Source organism: Zalophus californianus, chromosome 1, assembly GCF_009762305.2.
Source record: "Zalophus californianus isolate mZalCal1 chromosome 1, mZalCal1.pri.v2, whole genome shotgun sequence".
Taxonomy (NCBI): Eukaryota; Metazoa; Chordata; class Mammalia; order Carnivora; family Otariidae; genus Zalophus; species Zalophus californianus.
Window position 1 is genome coordinate 149,120,261 of NC_045595.1, and position 14,546 is coordinate 149,134,806.

At 50.2% G+C, this 14,546-nt stretch overlaps 1 protein-coding gene across 4 annotated transcripts in view; it reads right to left on the reverse strand.

Moving 5' to 3' along the window:
- The window catches only part of PDIA5 (protein disulfide isomerase family A member 5), a 93,567-nt gene that overhangs the window by 16,843 nt on the left and 62,178 nt on the right, over positions 1–14,546 (reverse strand). For all 4 annotated transcript variants that reach the window (XM_027585688.2, XM_027585689.2, XM_027585686.2 and 1 more), the window contains 2 exons: positions 12,627–12,763; positions 73–143 (listed from right to left, as the gene is read on the reverse strand). In XM_027585688.2, the coding sequence (XP_027441489.1) occupies positions 73–143; positions 12,627–12,763 (208 nt within the window). The remainder of the gene's footprint in view (positions 1–72; positions 144–12,626; positions 12,764–14,546) is intronic.

Consider the following 14,546-nt stretch of genomic DNA (forward strand, 5'->3'; position numbering starts at 1 on the left):
TCACCATGAGGATCCATGTCCTTGAGTCTTTAGAGGAAAACGGTTGGGGGAGGTTAAGGAAAGGAAGCTTACGTCTGCTTCTCCATGGAGGACTTCCGCTGCATTCTCAAACTCTGGCTTCATTTTCTTACAGTGTCCACACCCTGTGGGAAGAAATCAAGAGAAATCACTCCCATGGCATGGAGGCTCCAGTGATGTCGCCTGCCTCTGTAAGACAGCTGCGCCCTATTCCCAGACACCAGGGCTACCTGAGAGAAAAGAAGCACCAGTGCAGAGGAAAGAAATCTTTTCCCTAATCCACTCAGTGGGGGAGGGGGAAGGAGTGCAAGAGGCAAAAATGAAGTAACTACATAAAAAATACTGGCAACGTACGTGTGTGTGTGTGTGTGTGTGTGTGTGTGTGTGTGTGTGTGTGTGTGTGTGTGTGTGTGTGTGTGTGTGTGTGTGTGTGTGTGTGTGTGTGTGTGTGTGTGTGTGTGTGTGTGTGTGTGTGTGTGTGTGTGTGTGTGTGTGTGTCTCCTGTGTGCCAGGCACTACTCTAAGGGCTTTATAGCCTCACGACAGCCCCACAAGGTATAAGCTGACGTTATCTCCATTTTACAGATGAGAAAACTAAGGCACCAAGAAGGTGGGCGACTGGCCAAGGCTACGCACACAGCCACAGGTCACAGAGCGGGGCTGAGAACCTAAGCAATGTGGCTGGAGGCCACGGCCACAGTCCGTAGGTATTTCCCAGCAACGTGCCACTACCCGCCATCCCCCCGCCAGGGCAGAAGGGGGTCTGCGCCTTGAATTGGGAATAAGCATTCAGAGAGCAAGAATACATTCCAAATGTGCCCACATGGGAGGACGTATGATCTGATGGGCACAGGGATCTGGCTCGTCATTTTCAAATGTCTTTTTCTTGGTATAAAGACTGCTCTGCCCTGTCCTTACCAGCACGCAAATGCAGTAACGTTGAGAATAATAAAATGTGATACATTAAAAAGCAAACAAGTACTTTGATAAGTGCTATCAGGACATTTGTACATGGCTTTCGTTTTTGGAGCGAGTACTTCCTGGCTTCTAATGCTGCCAGGCCCGTGAAGCGAGGAGGTCCAGACTGGCTCAGGCCCCCCACACAGCCAGGTTCACCCTTCCAGGCAGGAAGCAGGCTAAGCAGCAGGAAAGGGCAAACCTTGGCCTTCTCGTGATGGGTGCTGCTGTGTGGCAGCCCGACAGCACCGCGATTCTCATAACTGACTTGGGAAAAAGGGAGGCAGACAGACACTCCAGTATCAGCAGGGGGGACCTCCGGCAGCCTGCAGAAACCACTGAGCCACGGAAAGGGCTCTCCTGCTTCCATCAGAGCACGTGGCTGGGGCAAAAATGCCTGTCTCCTCCAGGTCTTCCCACAGAGCTTAGCCCCAGGTGGCACTAGGACACAAACATGTGCCTTCCACTCCTGCCCGTCCCCAGCTTCCTCAGTCCCTGCACACCCATCCCTTCTAGGGACAAGGGGCTCCACAGTGGCTATGCTGCACACCCCACGCACACTGATAGTAGAAACCATAAGTGATCATCCAGATCCGAGGGCGGAGAGCTGCCGAGCCCCTCCTCTGGACGGAGCACTCGGGAGCCATGAGACGATCAGTGGATGGAATAGTCCCTGATGGCATCCAGCCCAGGGAGCAGCTACGATTCTCAGCTGCACCGGCATGCTGGTCCTTCTCAAATGGGCCCAAGGATGAGGGACACCTATGGGCTCATGGTCTGACTAGAGCCCACTCGGGACCCCATGAACCATAGGGGTATCAAGGTTGTCATGACATTGAAACATTAAGAATGTCACTTTCTAGAAAGAAACATTTAGGGCTATCACAACCCATTTGTTAACTTTCTAAGCCATCAGGTTACAAAGGTTTTTTGTTTTGTTTTGGTAAGTTGGTTGTTTGGAACTGAAAATGTGTTTTCCCCAAAGAAACAATTTCAAACAAAGATGCCTTGCAGATTCTCAGGAACAACCACAAAAGCCCATTTAAGAGAATGTGCCTGAAGCATACAGAGCATGCAGTGCTATTTCTACTTCACTGAACCATCCCCCAGATGGAAAGCACGCAGCCCGCAGTCCACCTCACCAGCCTCTCCCCACGCTCCCTGCACACCACAGCTACCCACAGCAGCAAAAGGGAGAATGTCTTCCTTGGCTCAGGTTGGGGCTCTGGGCCTTCTTGGGTCACTGACACTCTTGAGAATTTAATAAAGCTTCTTCTTCCCTTCTCCCATACTGATGCCTATATAGTCCAAATTTATGTATCACTTCATAGGGATCCAATCCCCTGACTGGCTCACAGACCCCAGGTTAAAAGCCAAGGCAGACGAGGCCTGACTCGGAGGCATTCACTTTCCCATGAGAGGTGGGGCAGAAGAGCACAGGGTTGTCCCCACAGGTGTCCAGGCTTGGGTACCCTTTCACACCGATCCATGTAATGAGATATTCTCAGGAAGATTCTACTGACATAATATGGAATATATTAAAATGAACCTTTTTTTGGTTCTTACTAAAATAAAAGGAATAAGTCATTCTTTGGGAGCTTATGGTTGAGATGAAGGGTTTCTAGAACTCTTAAAGGGGATTCCCCTCCCCCCCACCCCCAGGCCTACCTCCAGGCTGACAGCTCCCTGCAACCTGTCCTAAGGTGCCAACCACCCCATTCTCCTGATGCTAGGGTGGCCTTCCCTGACTGGGGTGGTGGAGGCTCACCTTACATGAAGACAAGCTGAGAAAAGGGAAGCTCACTCCTGATACTGATCTGTCACCCAAGAATTCAGCCTGCCCTGCAGAGGAGGGAGTGAGTGGCCTGAGTCAGACCCACTCAGCCCAGGAGGCACAAGGGAGAACACCAGGGCAGGCCTAAAAGGATCTGGGCTCAAGGATCCAACTGGCCTCCAAAGAAGGCAGGAGAGGCAGGGCAATGCACCCCTGACCACCCTCTCCCCTAAACAGGATATGAATGCTGCGGTCAGGCCAGTGCCAGCAGGGCCCACAGTCAAGGTGGGCAGTGGGATGGAGTGTGATGGAGTGGGGGTGGGGGAAGGAGAAGAAAAGCCAGCCATTGTCACGGACAGAAAACCACCATTTCTTTCTAAAATATCCCTGTCCATATTGCAGGAGCCCCGAAGATGAGAAAATTCACCTTCAAACCTTTATGAGGTTCTGGCCCTTTGATGCCACTGCCCTGCTGAGGTGGTAAATTGACTCCATATCACCGGCCATCTTCTCTGAGTGGTGGGCCTGAGATGGACTCTGAGCTTGAGAAGTGGCTCACTGGGAGGAAGGGTCTGTCACGGACATAGGAGGGACAGGTAGAAGGTATTCCAGGAAACGTCCAGACTCTTGAGCTTGCCCTCACGCCTCTCTCCTGAACTTCCAGCCCTGTCTCCCAGGGTTCGCCTTCAAATAAGAAAGTACTTGCCCTCTGTCCTGGGCTTCCACACACTTTCTTTGGCAGCCCAATGAGACAGACAAGACAAAGCTCATTAGAGCCAGAAATGGTGGCTCTGGGAGCTGAAGTGATAAAGCTGGGGCCCCAGGATGGGATTAAGCTGGATCTTCTGGCCGGAGTCCCCATCAGTGTCCACACGAGCCCACCTTTTCTCCAGAGTTCTCCTGTCTGTCCACCAGCCCTCACTCCTCTTGCCACAGCCACGGCCCCGATGGACCAGGCATCTCCACACAGTGCCTACCACGCCCTGGCCCCTGCTTCGAGTCGTCTGTTCATTCCCACCCAGCCAGCCACTCCTCTTCTACTCACAAAGTACTTCTTATTCATACATTTCCATGGCATTTAATTTGGGACTGCCTTGTGACTGTTCTTTGCTGTCTTCTGATATTTAAGAGCAGCCAGGACATCTTTTCAAGACATAAATCAGATCAAACTCCCTCGGTTAAAATTTTGCAAGGACTTCCCATCACAGGTAGATTAAAAGTCAAACTCTACCATGGCCACCAGCCGCACACCATCTGACTCTCCTACCTGTCCTCCGCTACGCAGCCCGTGGCCTTCTTTCTGTTCTATCAGACCAAGCTCGTTTCTGCCTCAGGGCTCTTCACGTCGTGCAGTTACCTGGAACACGATCTTTCCCCCAGGTCTGTGCATGGCTGACCACTTCACATCATTCAGGCTTCAGCTCAAACTTCACTTCCACAGAGAAATCCTCTGACCATCTAACCCACAGGAGCCTCACACATCATGCTCTCTTCCAATATCTGGTTTATTTTCTCAACCGTACTCAAAACAGTTGGCGTAATCTGCTTATTTGAACCTGTCCCTCCCAACTGGAGTGTAAGCTCCTTACAGGCTTGGCTGTCTTGTCTAGCTTACCATCACATCCCTGGTACTGAGGATGAGAGTCCACACACTTTTTGGATGAATTAACCTCATGGTATATTGTTCAGGTTTACACCTGAGGACACAAGGTTTAACTGGACTAAATTCTTTGGGGGCAAGAGTCATGCTTGTACCTGAATAGTTGCTAGTTTGACTAAACACCTCTATCTAGCATCACTAGCAGCCAAGCCAGTCACTATGCATGCATCCTCACCTCCCCACCACCATTTATACACTTCTCCTGCTCCTTACAAGGTCTGGAAAATGTCTCTGGAAATCCCCAGCATCTATGGATGTTGTTCTATAGCCTCTCATTCATACCCTACAATGGTCTTGGCTTTTGCTTCCAGCACCAATTCCCTCTGCTCCCTGAACAAGATAGGAAGGCTAAGCAATAAACTTCTGTAAAGAGAGTTTATGACAAGGAGACTGGCCAGGCCTCAAAGAGGAGAAAGGTCTGGCCCAGCAAACATCTCCTTTGCCGGTACCCACCTATTCTGGAGACCTGCGGGTCATGGGTAGTGCCTGCCTTGACCCCAGCCCCAGAACACTGGGCCTGGCCTTCAGGATGTCCCGGCGGCATGGGCTGTGGGACAGCCAGAGGAGGAGGTTATAACGCAGGAGCAGGACTCCAGCCCACTGCGCTTTAGTGTCCTGATTGTGATTTGATAGGCCATTAAGTTTTAGAGCCAAACTTCCTTGTTGGGTTTTTTATCATCTGTGTAAGTGTGCATATGCTGGTTTTCATGACCTGGCACAGAGGCTGCATGTCAACCCTTCGAGCACACTCTTTCCCGGCCTTGGGAATGTTAGCCTCCCATCAACCCCAAGCTTTCCAATTCCTCTGGATTACATTAACTTTAATTACACCCATGATTTTATTACAGACCAGCCATGGAGACTTTCCTGGATCCTGGAGCCAGAATTTTCCAGGGGACCAAGATTAATCTGGAAAGTTCCCTTAAAGCTGAGGCTCTATAGGAGCCTGGATTTCCCTATCCACATTCCTGCTACCTTGCCTGGAACATGGCTGAGGGCATGTCAGGGAAGTGGGGCTCCTACAGATGCTAGCAGAAACACTCGTATTTTAACATTGTGATGAGCCCCCCAGAGACCTCAGGGCTCTTTCGAGGCTTCCAGCTATCTACACAACAAAGCTGACTTGGAGACACTCACAGATACTCTGGGGCAGACTCACACACTGATAGGATGCCTCCATCCATCACATGGCCCTCTTCTTGTGCAAAAAGAGAGTGGTTTTTTTTTTCCTTCCTTTATATTAGTGGAAAATGTAGATAACAAGCTTTTACATTTTTTCTTCCAGGCTTCTATCCTAAGGAAATAATCTGACGTGTGGACAAATATTTATGCATAAAACTGTTCTCTGCAGTGTGATTTATAATGCAGAAATACGGTAAACAACTCGAACCTTCAACATTATTGTGCTGGTTAAGTAATTTATGGTGCCATTATACAATGGAATATTATGTGACCACAAAAACCATGTACAGAAAAGCATTTTTAATAACATAAGAAAATACAAGATAATCTTAAGAAAAATGAAAAGGAAAAACATGCATGGAAAAAAAAGGCCTTAGAGAAATAAAATGAAATTTTTCCTCCCATCTGGCACAACGGAATGAAGAATCCAGATGAATTAAAGAATGAGATGAAAAACACAAACATATTATAACAAAATACAGAGCACTCATTTTATATCCAAGGGGTGGATTTCCCAAGCAAGCAGGAATCCCAGAAGTCAGGGTGGGGATAGGCAGGCTTACAGAAGGCTCAGGCGTGCACGTTTTAATCCTGGCACCACCTTTTTGGCTTAGCGACCTTTGGCCAGTTGCTCGACCTTTTGGTGCCTTTCTTTCTTAACCTGTAAACTGGGGATAATCATGATATCTACCTCATAAGATTTGTTGGGAATATTAAATGAGTTAGTATATGGAAAGCGCTTAGAAGGAATGCCTGATCCATAGTAAGTCCCCATAAATATTCTACTTAGTATTTGGCCACACAAAATGTAAAGCTTTTGTGCAATGAAAGGCACCATAAAGAAAGTTAAACCTGGCCACAGACTACAAAGAGAACATCTGGAACACAGAAAACAGATAAAGATTACTACCCATAAGTACAGAGTACCAGCTCAAGGAGAAAGGGACAACCCAGTAGAAAAATGGGCAAAGGATATGAATAGGTGGTTCACAGAAGAAATATGGAAGGCTGACTAGCACATGAAAGGACACTCGATTTCTCTGGAGGCCAGGGAGCTGTGGACAAGTTGCCCTTTTGCCCAATTTGGCAGGAACATAAGAGGCGGACAGTGTCCACAGCTGGCAAGGATGCAGGCCCTGTCACATACCGCCACGGTGCAGGCTCTGTCACACACCACCAGGGTGCAGGCTCTCTCACACACCGCCAGGGTGCAGGCTGTCACACACGGCCAGGGTGCAGGCTCTGTCACACACTACCGGGGTGCAGGGGGTGCCGGCCCTGTCACACACGGCCAGGGTGCAGGCTCTGTCACACAGCGCCGGGGTGCAGGCTCTGTCACACGCTGCCAGGGGTGGTGGAACCATTCTGGAGGGAAGCTGGCAGTATCTATCAAAGCTCAAACACACTTATCCTGTGGCCCAGAGTTAGTCATAAATACTTAGACATGTTCCCAAATACGTATGTTTACAAACGTTCACTGCATTGTTTGAATAACCAAAGGCTGGCGGCAAATGTCTATCAATGGGGAACAATTTAAAATCTCTGTCTCAATTATTAAAGACTATTCAATGGTTAGAAAGATCCCAGGTAGATTTATACCCCAACATCTACATGTACATAATAACATCCTCAGGACCCACTGGTAAGTGAAAAGAAGCAACCCACAGAAAAAAAAGACAGGAAATGATCCTATTTACATAAAAAAAACAAAAAGAAAAACTGTTATTTTGGTAGAAACACAGAAGGAGAAGGAAGTACTGACTGGTAGCAATGGTCAACTCTGGTCAGGGGACAGGGTGGGGAGCCGGGCTTTCACCGTGTGCACTACAGTCTTATGTCTCCCTTGAACCTCGCATGGCCAGTAACAAAAATGACGTAAGTATTATCCTTACTTTATTTGTGCAATTAAAAAATAAAAGTGATAACACGAAGGAGTTTTATGGCATGATGGTTACACAAATCTACACATGTCAGAAAAATAAGTCAATTACCTATATGTTAATTAAAAAAAATTAAAAACAAGGGGGCAGAAAAGAAACTAGAAACCAAGTGAAAAATGGTTGCTTTTGGATAATAGGATTATAGCTAGTTTTCTTCCCCAATGTCACTTATACTTCTCTGTACTTTCCAGATTTTCACCAAGGTCATATTACTTGAGAATAAGGCAGAAACTAAGAAGCAGAAAATGTGGAGTCTGACAGGGATCTGCCACCAAATCCAAAGAGACAGCCCAGCTCCTGGAAGGCAGGCCCAGCAGCCTCCAGCACACACTTCCAAGAAAACATCTGGGGGGGCACTTGGGTGGCTCAGTCAATTGAGCACCTGCCTTCAGCTCAGGTCATGATCTTGGGGTCCTGGGATCGAGCCCCACATCGGGCTCCCTGTTCAGTGAGGAGTCGGCTTCTCCCTCTCCCTCTGCCCTTCCCCTGCTTGTGCTCTCTCTCTCAAATAAATAAAACCTTAAAAAGAAAGAAGAAAGAAAGAAAAGAAAGAAAAAGAAAGAAAGGAAGAGAAAGAAAGAAAGAAAGAGAAAGAAAGAAAGAAAGAAAGAAAGAAAGAAAGAAAGAAAGAAAGAAAGAAAAGAAAGAAAGAAAGAAAGAAAGAAAGAAAGAAAGAAAGAAAGAAAGAAAGAAAGAAAGAAAGAAAGAAAGAAAGAAAGAAAAGCAAGCAAGCAAACATCTGGGCTTGTTGCCAAGGAAAGGGGGTGGATGGGGCAGGGGCGCATGGGAGAGACAAGCTGCACCTCAGGGACACCCTCCCTGGGAGCCCCCATGTTCTTTCTGCTGTCCCCACGGGAGTGATGCTCTCTCAGACAGTGTTATTACAGCACTGTGTCCTCCCCTGGTCTCACGGAGGTACATGGAGAAGGAGGAGCAGGTGGGTGTGCTTGCAGCAAAGCACACGGTAACAAGAGGATGACAACGTATAGTCTGACTTTTCTCCTTCAGGACGCTGCAGAAAGAAACAAAAGGCCCCACGGAGCAGCAGGAGTCCGCGTCCTGCTGCCACACCCTTTGTGGACACTATGTTTGTCCTCTGGGGGACCACAGAGCTGGGCCTGGTGCTGCAGCCTCCCACACCCATGCCAGGCCCCACACTGGGGGCCAGATGGATGACAAAGGTGGAAGTGCTGAGCGATGGAGGGCTGCTCCCAGGGCTCTACCGAGGCCCAGGCTCTGTCCTTGCCCTGTGCAGTGCACACCCTCCTCTCAGAGCCCATTGCTCACGGGCCAGGACTGGAGCTCAGGTACGTGGAGGGGCCCACCGTGTGCTGGGCCTGTGCTTATTTGCTCAGTGATGACTCAGGTATCAGATGTAGAGGATGCAGAAGGATCTGTGTGAGGTTTCTAATCCACTCCAGCTAGAAGTGAAGGGGAAGCGAGAGAAGGTGATGAGGCTGAGGTGGGAAGGAAGTGGCAGGAAAGCTGGAAAAGAGGGTAAAGAAGCAGACCACCGGACAGTGGAGGATATGCAACAATGAGGGGCACGAGTGCCTTTCCTGCCAAGAACCCAGGAGTGTAGCTCCGGAGGCGCCCGATGAAAGTTCTAGGCACAGAACCAAGTAATTTGCCTCTGGAACCTACATACGCCAGGGAGCACCCACCCCGGGGCAGGCACCAGCCAGGTGGAAAGCTGAAGACCCTTTTTCTTCCTGGCCTTTTACAGCAGAACCCGGGAAGCAACAGACATTGAGCATATACTCTGTGCATAGAAATAACAGTGTAAAGAGGGACTGTGGCTCTCTCTGGGAGTCAGTATCATGAATGTGAATTTTCTTCTCTATATTTTCCCATATTATCCCTTTATAAAATGTACATGCATTCCTCTTTAATTACCAGAAAGTCATAAAAATAAATTCAGCTTCTCAGTTTGAGCCTTACTATTTCAGTCTGTTGGCATCTTTAAAGAAACCTGAAATGTAATTATTCGATATTTTAGCTCCTTTTTCCAGCTCTAAACTTTGCAGATTTAGAAGTATGCCTTGTTTTTTATAGTTTCAACAAAACTGCTGAATAAAAAACAAGTACCACCCTCCAGACTGAACCAAGCTGGACTCCTGGTCATTCAGCACCAAGAAGGTGCTCCAGTCAGGCTGGCCCCATCCCTCCCTTTTTCCCCCATCACAGTCAGGAAGGCGGAGACTCGCTTTTGATAAAACAAAGACACGCTAGTTCATCAACCCAGTAATCTAATCTGCACAAGAAACAAACCAAGTACATCCAGGGATCCTTCATCCTTCATAGAAACTATGGTCTTCTTTGTCGATAGATCCCAACTTGTTTTTCTAAGTCTCCAGTATGGTCTGTTTCTAAACCACTCCCTGTTTGGTCTGGGATGGAAACCTGTCATATTGCTGTGATTTCCAGAATTCACCTTTTATGCACTTGGGAAACCTCAGACAGTGCTGCCAGTCTCTGGCCTCCTGACGTTTGTCCTTTTCTCCCGGTCACTCAAACACCACACAAGTGGTTTCACAAGCGCTGTGGGTTCTCTGGAGTACTCTCGCATGAGCTGCACAGGGAGGCAGCCAAGAGCTCTCTGCTCCCAGCTGTCCTCTCCTGGGTTCCGAATTCTCTCAAAAACCACAAGCGGTCCATCACTTCCCAGGTGACAGACCATGCTCCTGGATACGGAGGGAGTCTCTACACAGAGAGATGACTCAATGGGAGCTTTAACAGGAAGCTTCACTGCATGCTTTTGCCCTGATCCCTGTCACTGTCAGTCGAGCAGAAATAAGCCCACACATATGCGCACTCACACGCGCGTGCGCATACACACACACACGCGCGCACGCACAGCCAGGCGGCTGGCAGGGACCTCATCAGAGAACGCAGACTTCCTCACAAGCAGACACCCACCAACGGAAGCCTCAGATGTCTCCGTTTGCTAAGTTTGAAATCAGAGCCCCCTCAACAGGGCTCTGCACGGAGCAGGGTGGCTTTCAAAATATTTATTAATAACAATGACTGATGGGGAAAACAAAAGTTGCTATCTGGTTCCTGTTTCTCTTTCTCTAACTTAGCTCTAAACAACTTCATTGGTCTGTTTCTCACCCATTAAGCCCTTACTCTGTGCCCACAGAGTGGGGCACGGGTGGGGGAGGGGGGAAGTGATGAACAAGATCCTTCTGGTTCAGGGAGCGAAGAGCAGGAGTGATGAGGGAAGGGAAAAGGAGGGACACCACGAATAAGCTCCAGGCCCCAGACCCTGCAAGCATCAGCTCCTACAGTGGGTTGCTCACAACCTAAGACTACAAGAAAGAACACAGACAAAAAATTCCAATCTATGTAGTACATATTGTTTTTGGATAATATACCAGATTCATCATAGGGGATATACACTCTGCACGCTGAGATGCATCAACCACAAACCATTACTCAAACCACTCTGCACTGTGTCAGGCTGCAAGGGGCGACGTTCCCAGGGAGGAACTATAAACAGTCAGCCACTGCCCGCCTGCACTAATGGGACAGGGATGCAGGCGGGCTGACCCCAACTGGACATGCAACGTGACCTCACGCTGATCTGGCTTCCACAAGCAGCCCTGAGACGCGCCGGGAGAGCACATGTCAGCCAGGTGGACACTGTGACACGCTCACTAAGGCCTGGGCAGGGCTGGGGGTGAAGTGCTCCTAAGGGCCCATCGTGGCCCTTAATCAGGAGGCTCTTTGGAACTTAGCTTTTGGGGGTGTTTTGTCAGTTTTCTAGAAATTCAGAACAAGGGTCATAGGAAGATTTTTCCTTTGGATTCTCTCAAGAATTTGGCACTTCTCAGAAAGAAGGGGCTGGGGAAATCCCTAGCAGTGAGGGATCCTGACTAACCAAACCCGTGTGATACCCTGAGGCAGGGGGCGGGGGGGGGGGGGGAGCCGGCAGACCCGGGGGTCAGCAGTACTGCACTTACAGAGCAGTGAACAATTCGGGCCATTTCTGTGAGATAGTCTCCTTATCTGTAAAACGGGGCTCATCATCCTGGCCTAGCGGCGCTGTGGGAAACATGAAAGGAGCTGACCCCGCGGGGAGCCACTGTATCACCACAGGGTGATACACAGCTGTTAGCATAAAGACCCCTCCTACCCCTGCGACGATGAATACGACATTCTCCTCGCCCAATGTACCTCCATCGACTGGATGGTTATGGCACTGCTCTACAAAGCGGTTATTTCTTGCCTGTTTTTCTTCTTCACAATCTCTTCCCTACCATCACTGGGCCAAAGAGCTGGGAAGAAGCTCTGAGAGAAGAGCCCCCCACCACCCGCATATGCACCTGTCCCAGGGTGCTGAGGACCCACCTTGTTCACCCATGGGGGGTGGGCCCTCCTTTCCCAGGAACTCTGCATCCCTGGGCTGTCACCCCCTTGCTCACCTCCCCAGGAGCAGCCTTCTCCCTCTTGGAAACAAACAACAATCAATTTTCCATTCTCCATGGGAATGGGGAGGACACTGGCCTAGAAAATTCCTGAGCTACAGGCCTTCCAGCCATTATTGCAGACGCCTTTTACAGCATTCACACATTTCCCTTCCCTGATCCAACTGTGGCTGCTTCAGGCTACGAAACTTTCAGGTTGAAGCAGAAGGAAGGCATTCTAGATGCTGGGGGAGCTAAGGCTCTGGCCCTGGCCTCACTGTACCCTCTCAGTTGCTGGGCAAGATACAGGCCCTCTTGGGGGCCTCAATTTCCCCACCTAGATTAGGGGTGATTACTGTTCTAGCTGGTATCTAAGGGCCCTTCCAGTCCAATTCTGGGAAATTCATTTGCATTTCCTGACTCACGCTGACTGACAGGAAGGCGCTCAGGCCCACCAGGTTGAGCTGAGGGACACTGTGACCCGAGCACAACGTGGGTGCTGCCCCGATGGTGACGCAGGGTGGGCTGTGTGCGCCGTGAGGGCAGGGACCTCGCCCGGCACCAGGGCATCCCGGCACGAGGAGGCGTCCGACAGGCAAGTGCTCACTGGACTCGCGTCCCAGAGCAGTGCCCGCCCTAGGCTCAGGGAGGAAAGGATGTGGCGGGAGGAGCAAGGTTCCACTCACATGGGGCGTGGAACATGACGAGGACAGAGGAGTGTTCCTTCACAAACTGGTCAAAGTCTTCGTCGGTCAGGTGATAAACGGAGCCGCCCTCATCTGCCCAGGGAGTCTCGGGGACCTGGGGCTGTGGCGGCTGCGGACTGGAAGACCAAAAACAGGCAGAGCTCAGAGCAAGCCCGGGGCTGGGGCAGCCCTTATGAAATCCAGCCCCCTGGCCAGAGCCCCCATGGCTCCCATGGCCTGCTGCCGGGGCTCACCGGAAACCCCTCAGTGGAGGAGCAGGGGGTGAGCGATTTGGCCCCTACCCACCTAACCATCCCCGCAGAGCCCCAGAGGTGCTTAGCCGAATGCCTCCTCACAAACAGTGGCTTTAGCTACAGCTCTCCAGACAGCTCAAGAAATCCCCTTCTTCCCAGGAATCTGGGGGTTTGACAGCGTCTCAGGCTGTTTCTAACTTTCAGCAAACCGGCAGGAATAAATAGCACCAACAAGGAGTGACCTTTGGCGAAGCTCACTGTTGTGTTTAGTAGCTCCCCACGGGCTGGGGCGGCGGTGGGGGCGGGAGGGGGGGGAGGCAGGCGTATGTGCAGTGGTTAGGAGGAAAGAGAGGCCGAGTGTCTGAGAAAGACCAAATCTGGGCGGGGGAAGGGGCCTGCCACATGGGTGCTGCAAGGCTGACCAGCGTGGGAGGAGGGTCATGAGGAGGAAGAGTGGGGCCGGGGGCACCCTAACCTTGGCAGCAATTACCCTACGTCACTAATCCTTTCTAGAGACCAGGAACAAAGCTCTCCAGTTCTCCCCAAGGCAGAGAGCTGGATCAGGAGGAGCCGGGCCTGGAGGTCAGTCCAGATGCCCACTGCCCACCTGCTGGCTGAAAACCTCGGGAAGCTGCTGCCTAAGCTCCCGGGAGTCTGCTTTCCCCAGGGATGACGGCACACTGCAGCTGCTCCAGGGGGAGGCTCGCAGGGGCCCTCTATTGCTCCAGAGCGGAGGACAAGGCTGCCGGTGACACGAGCCCCAGATGCTCTGCCGCCACAAGCACCTTTTTCAGAGCCCCTTAACTGCCGCTCTGAAAAAATCCTTTAGGATGACAAATGTGAAAAGACAACCATTGTTTCTTGCCTCTGAGAGCCTACAGTAGAAAAAAAGTATACAGTGCCAGCAGCCAGGGCTAGGAATCATGAGAGAGAATATGGCCGACACAATGGGATCTGCCGCCCCCACCCCATAGAGAGCCCGGGTTCAATGTCACCTTCAGAAGCCCTCCCTGCTGGTGGCCTCAGCAGGGCCCCCTGGGCCCAAGCAGACTTCCCGCTGCTTCAGCGGGAAGAGGGCAAGCCATTTCCAGCCCATGTACATCCAATGTCAGATGGCGCTGGTGGCAAAATCGTGCTTTGGGATTAGTCACTAGCCAGACAATGGTCCCAGACCAACACCAGGAGACCGAGGCTCCCATACTTGGGCTCCAAACACCACCAATTCCACTTCAGGGAACTTATCTTGCTGGTACAAATGCACACATGCGAAACTATGTATGTTTGAAGCATTCACCGCAGATGATCTGCCATGCCAAAGATTAGAAACAACCTAGTGTTCATTGGTAGGAAATGGTTACATAAACTGCAGTGCATCCACACGACGGGGGCTGAGCAAGATAAGGAAGAACAGAAAAAGCTCTCGATGCACTGACGTGGATAGACCACTGGGACACACAGAACAGGCCACAATGTACTAATTTTTGCATAAAGGAGGGAGAGATAAAAAACGGTAATCCATATTTGCTTGCATCTGCATAAAGAAACTAATCAATGTTGTTGCCTCTAGGGGGTAGGAGGTAGAACAGGATGAAGGAAACCAGTGGGAGCGAGGCTTTTCAATGTATAATTTTCAAATATCTTTTAAAAAATTATTTTAATTAAATGA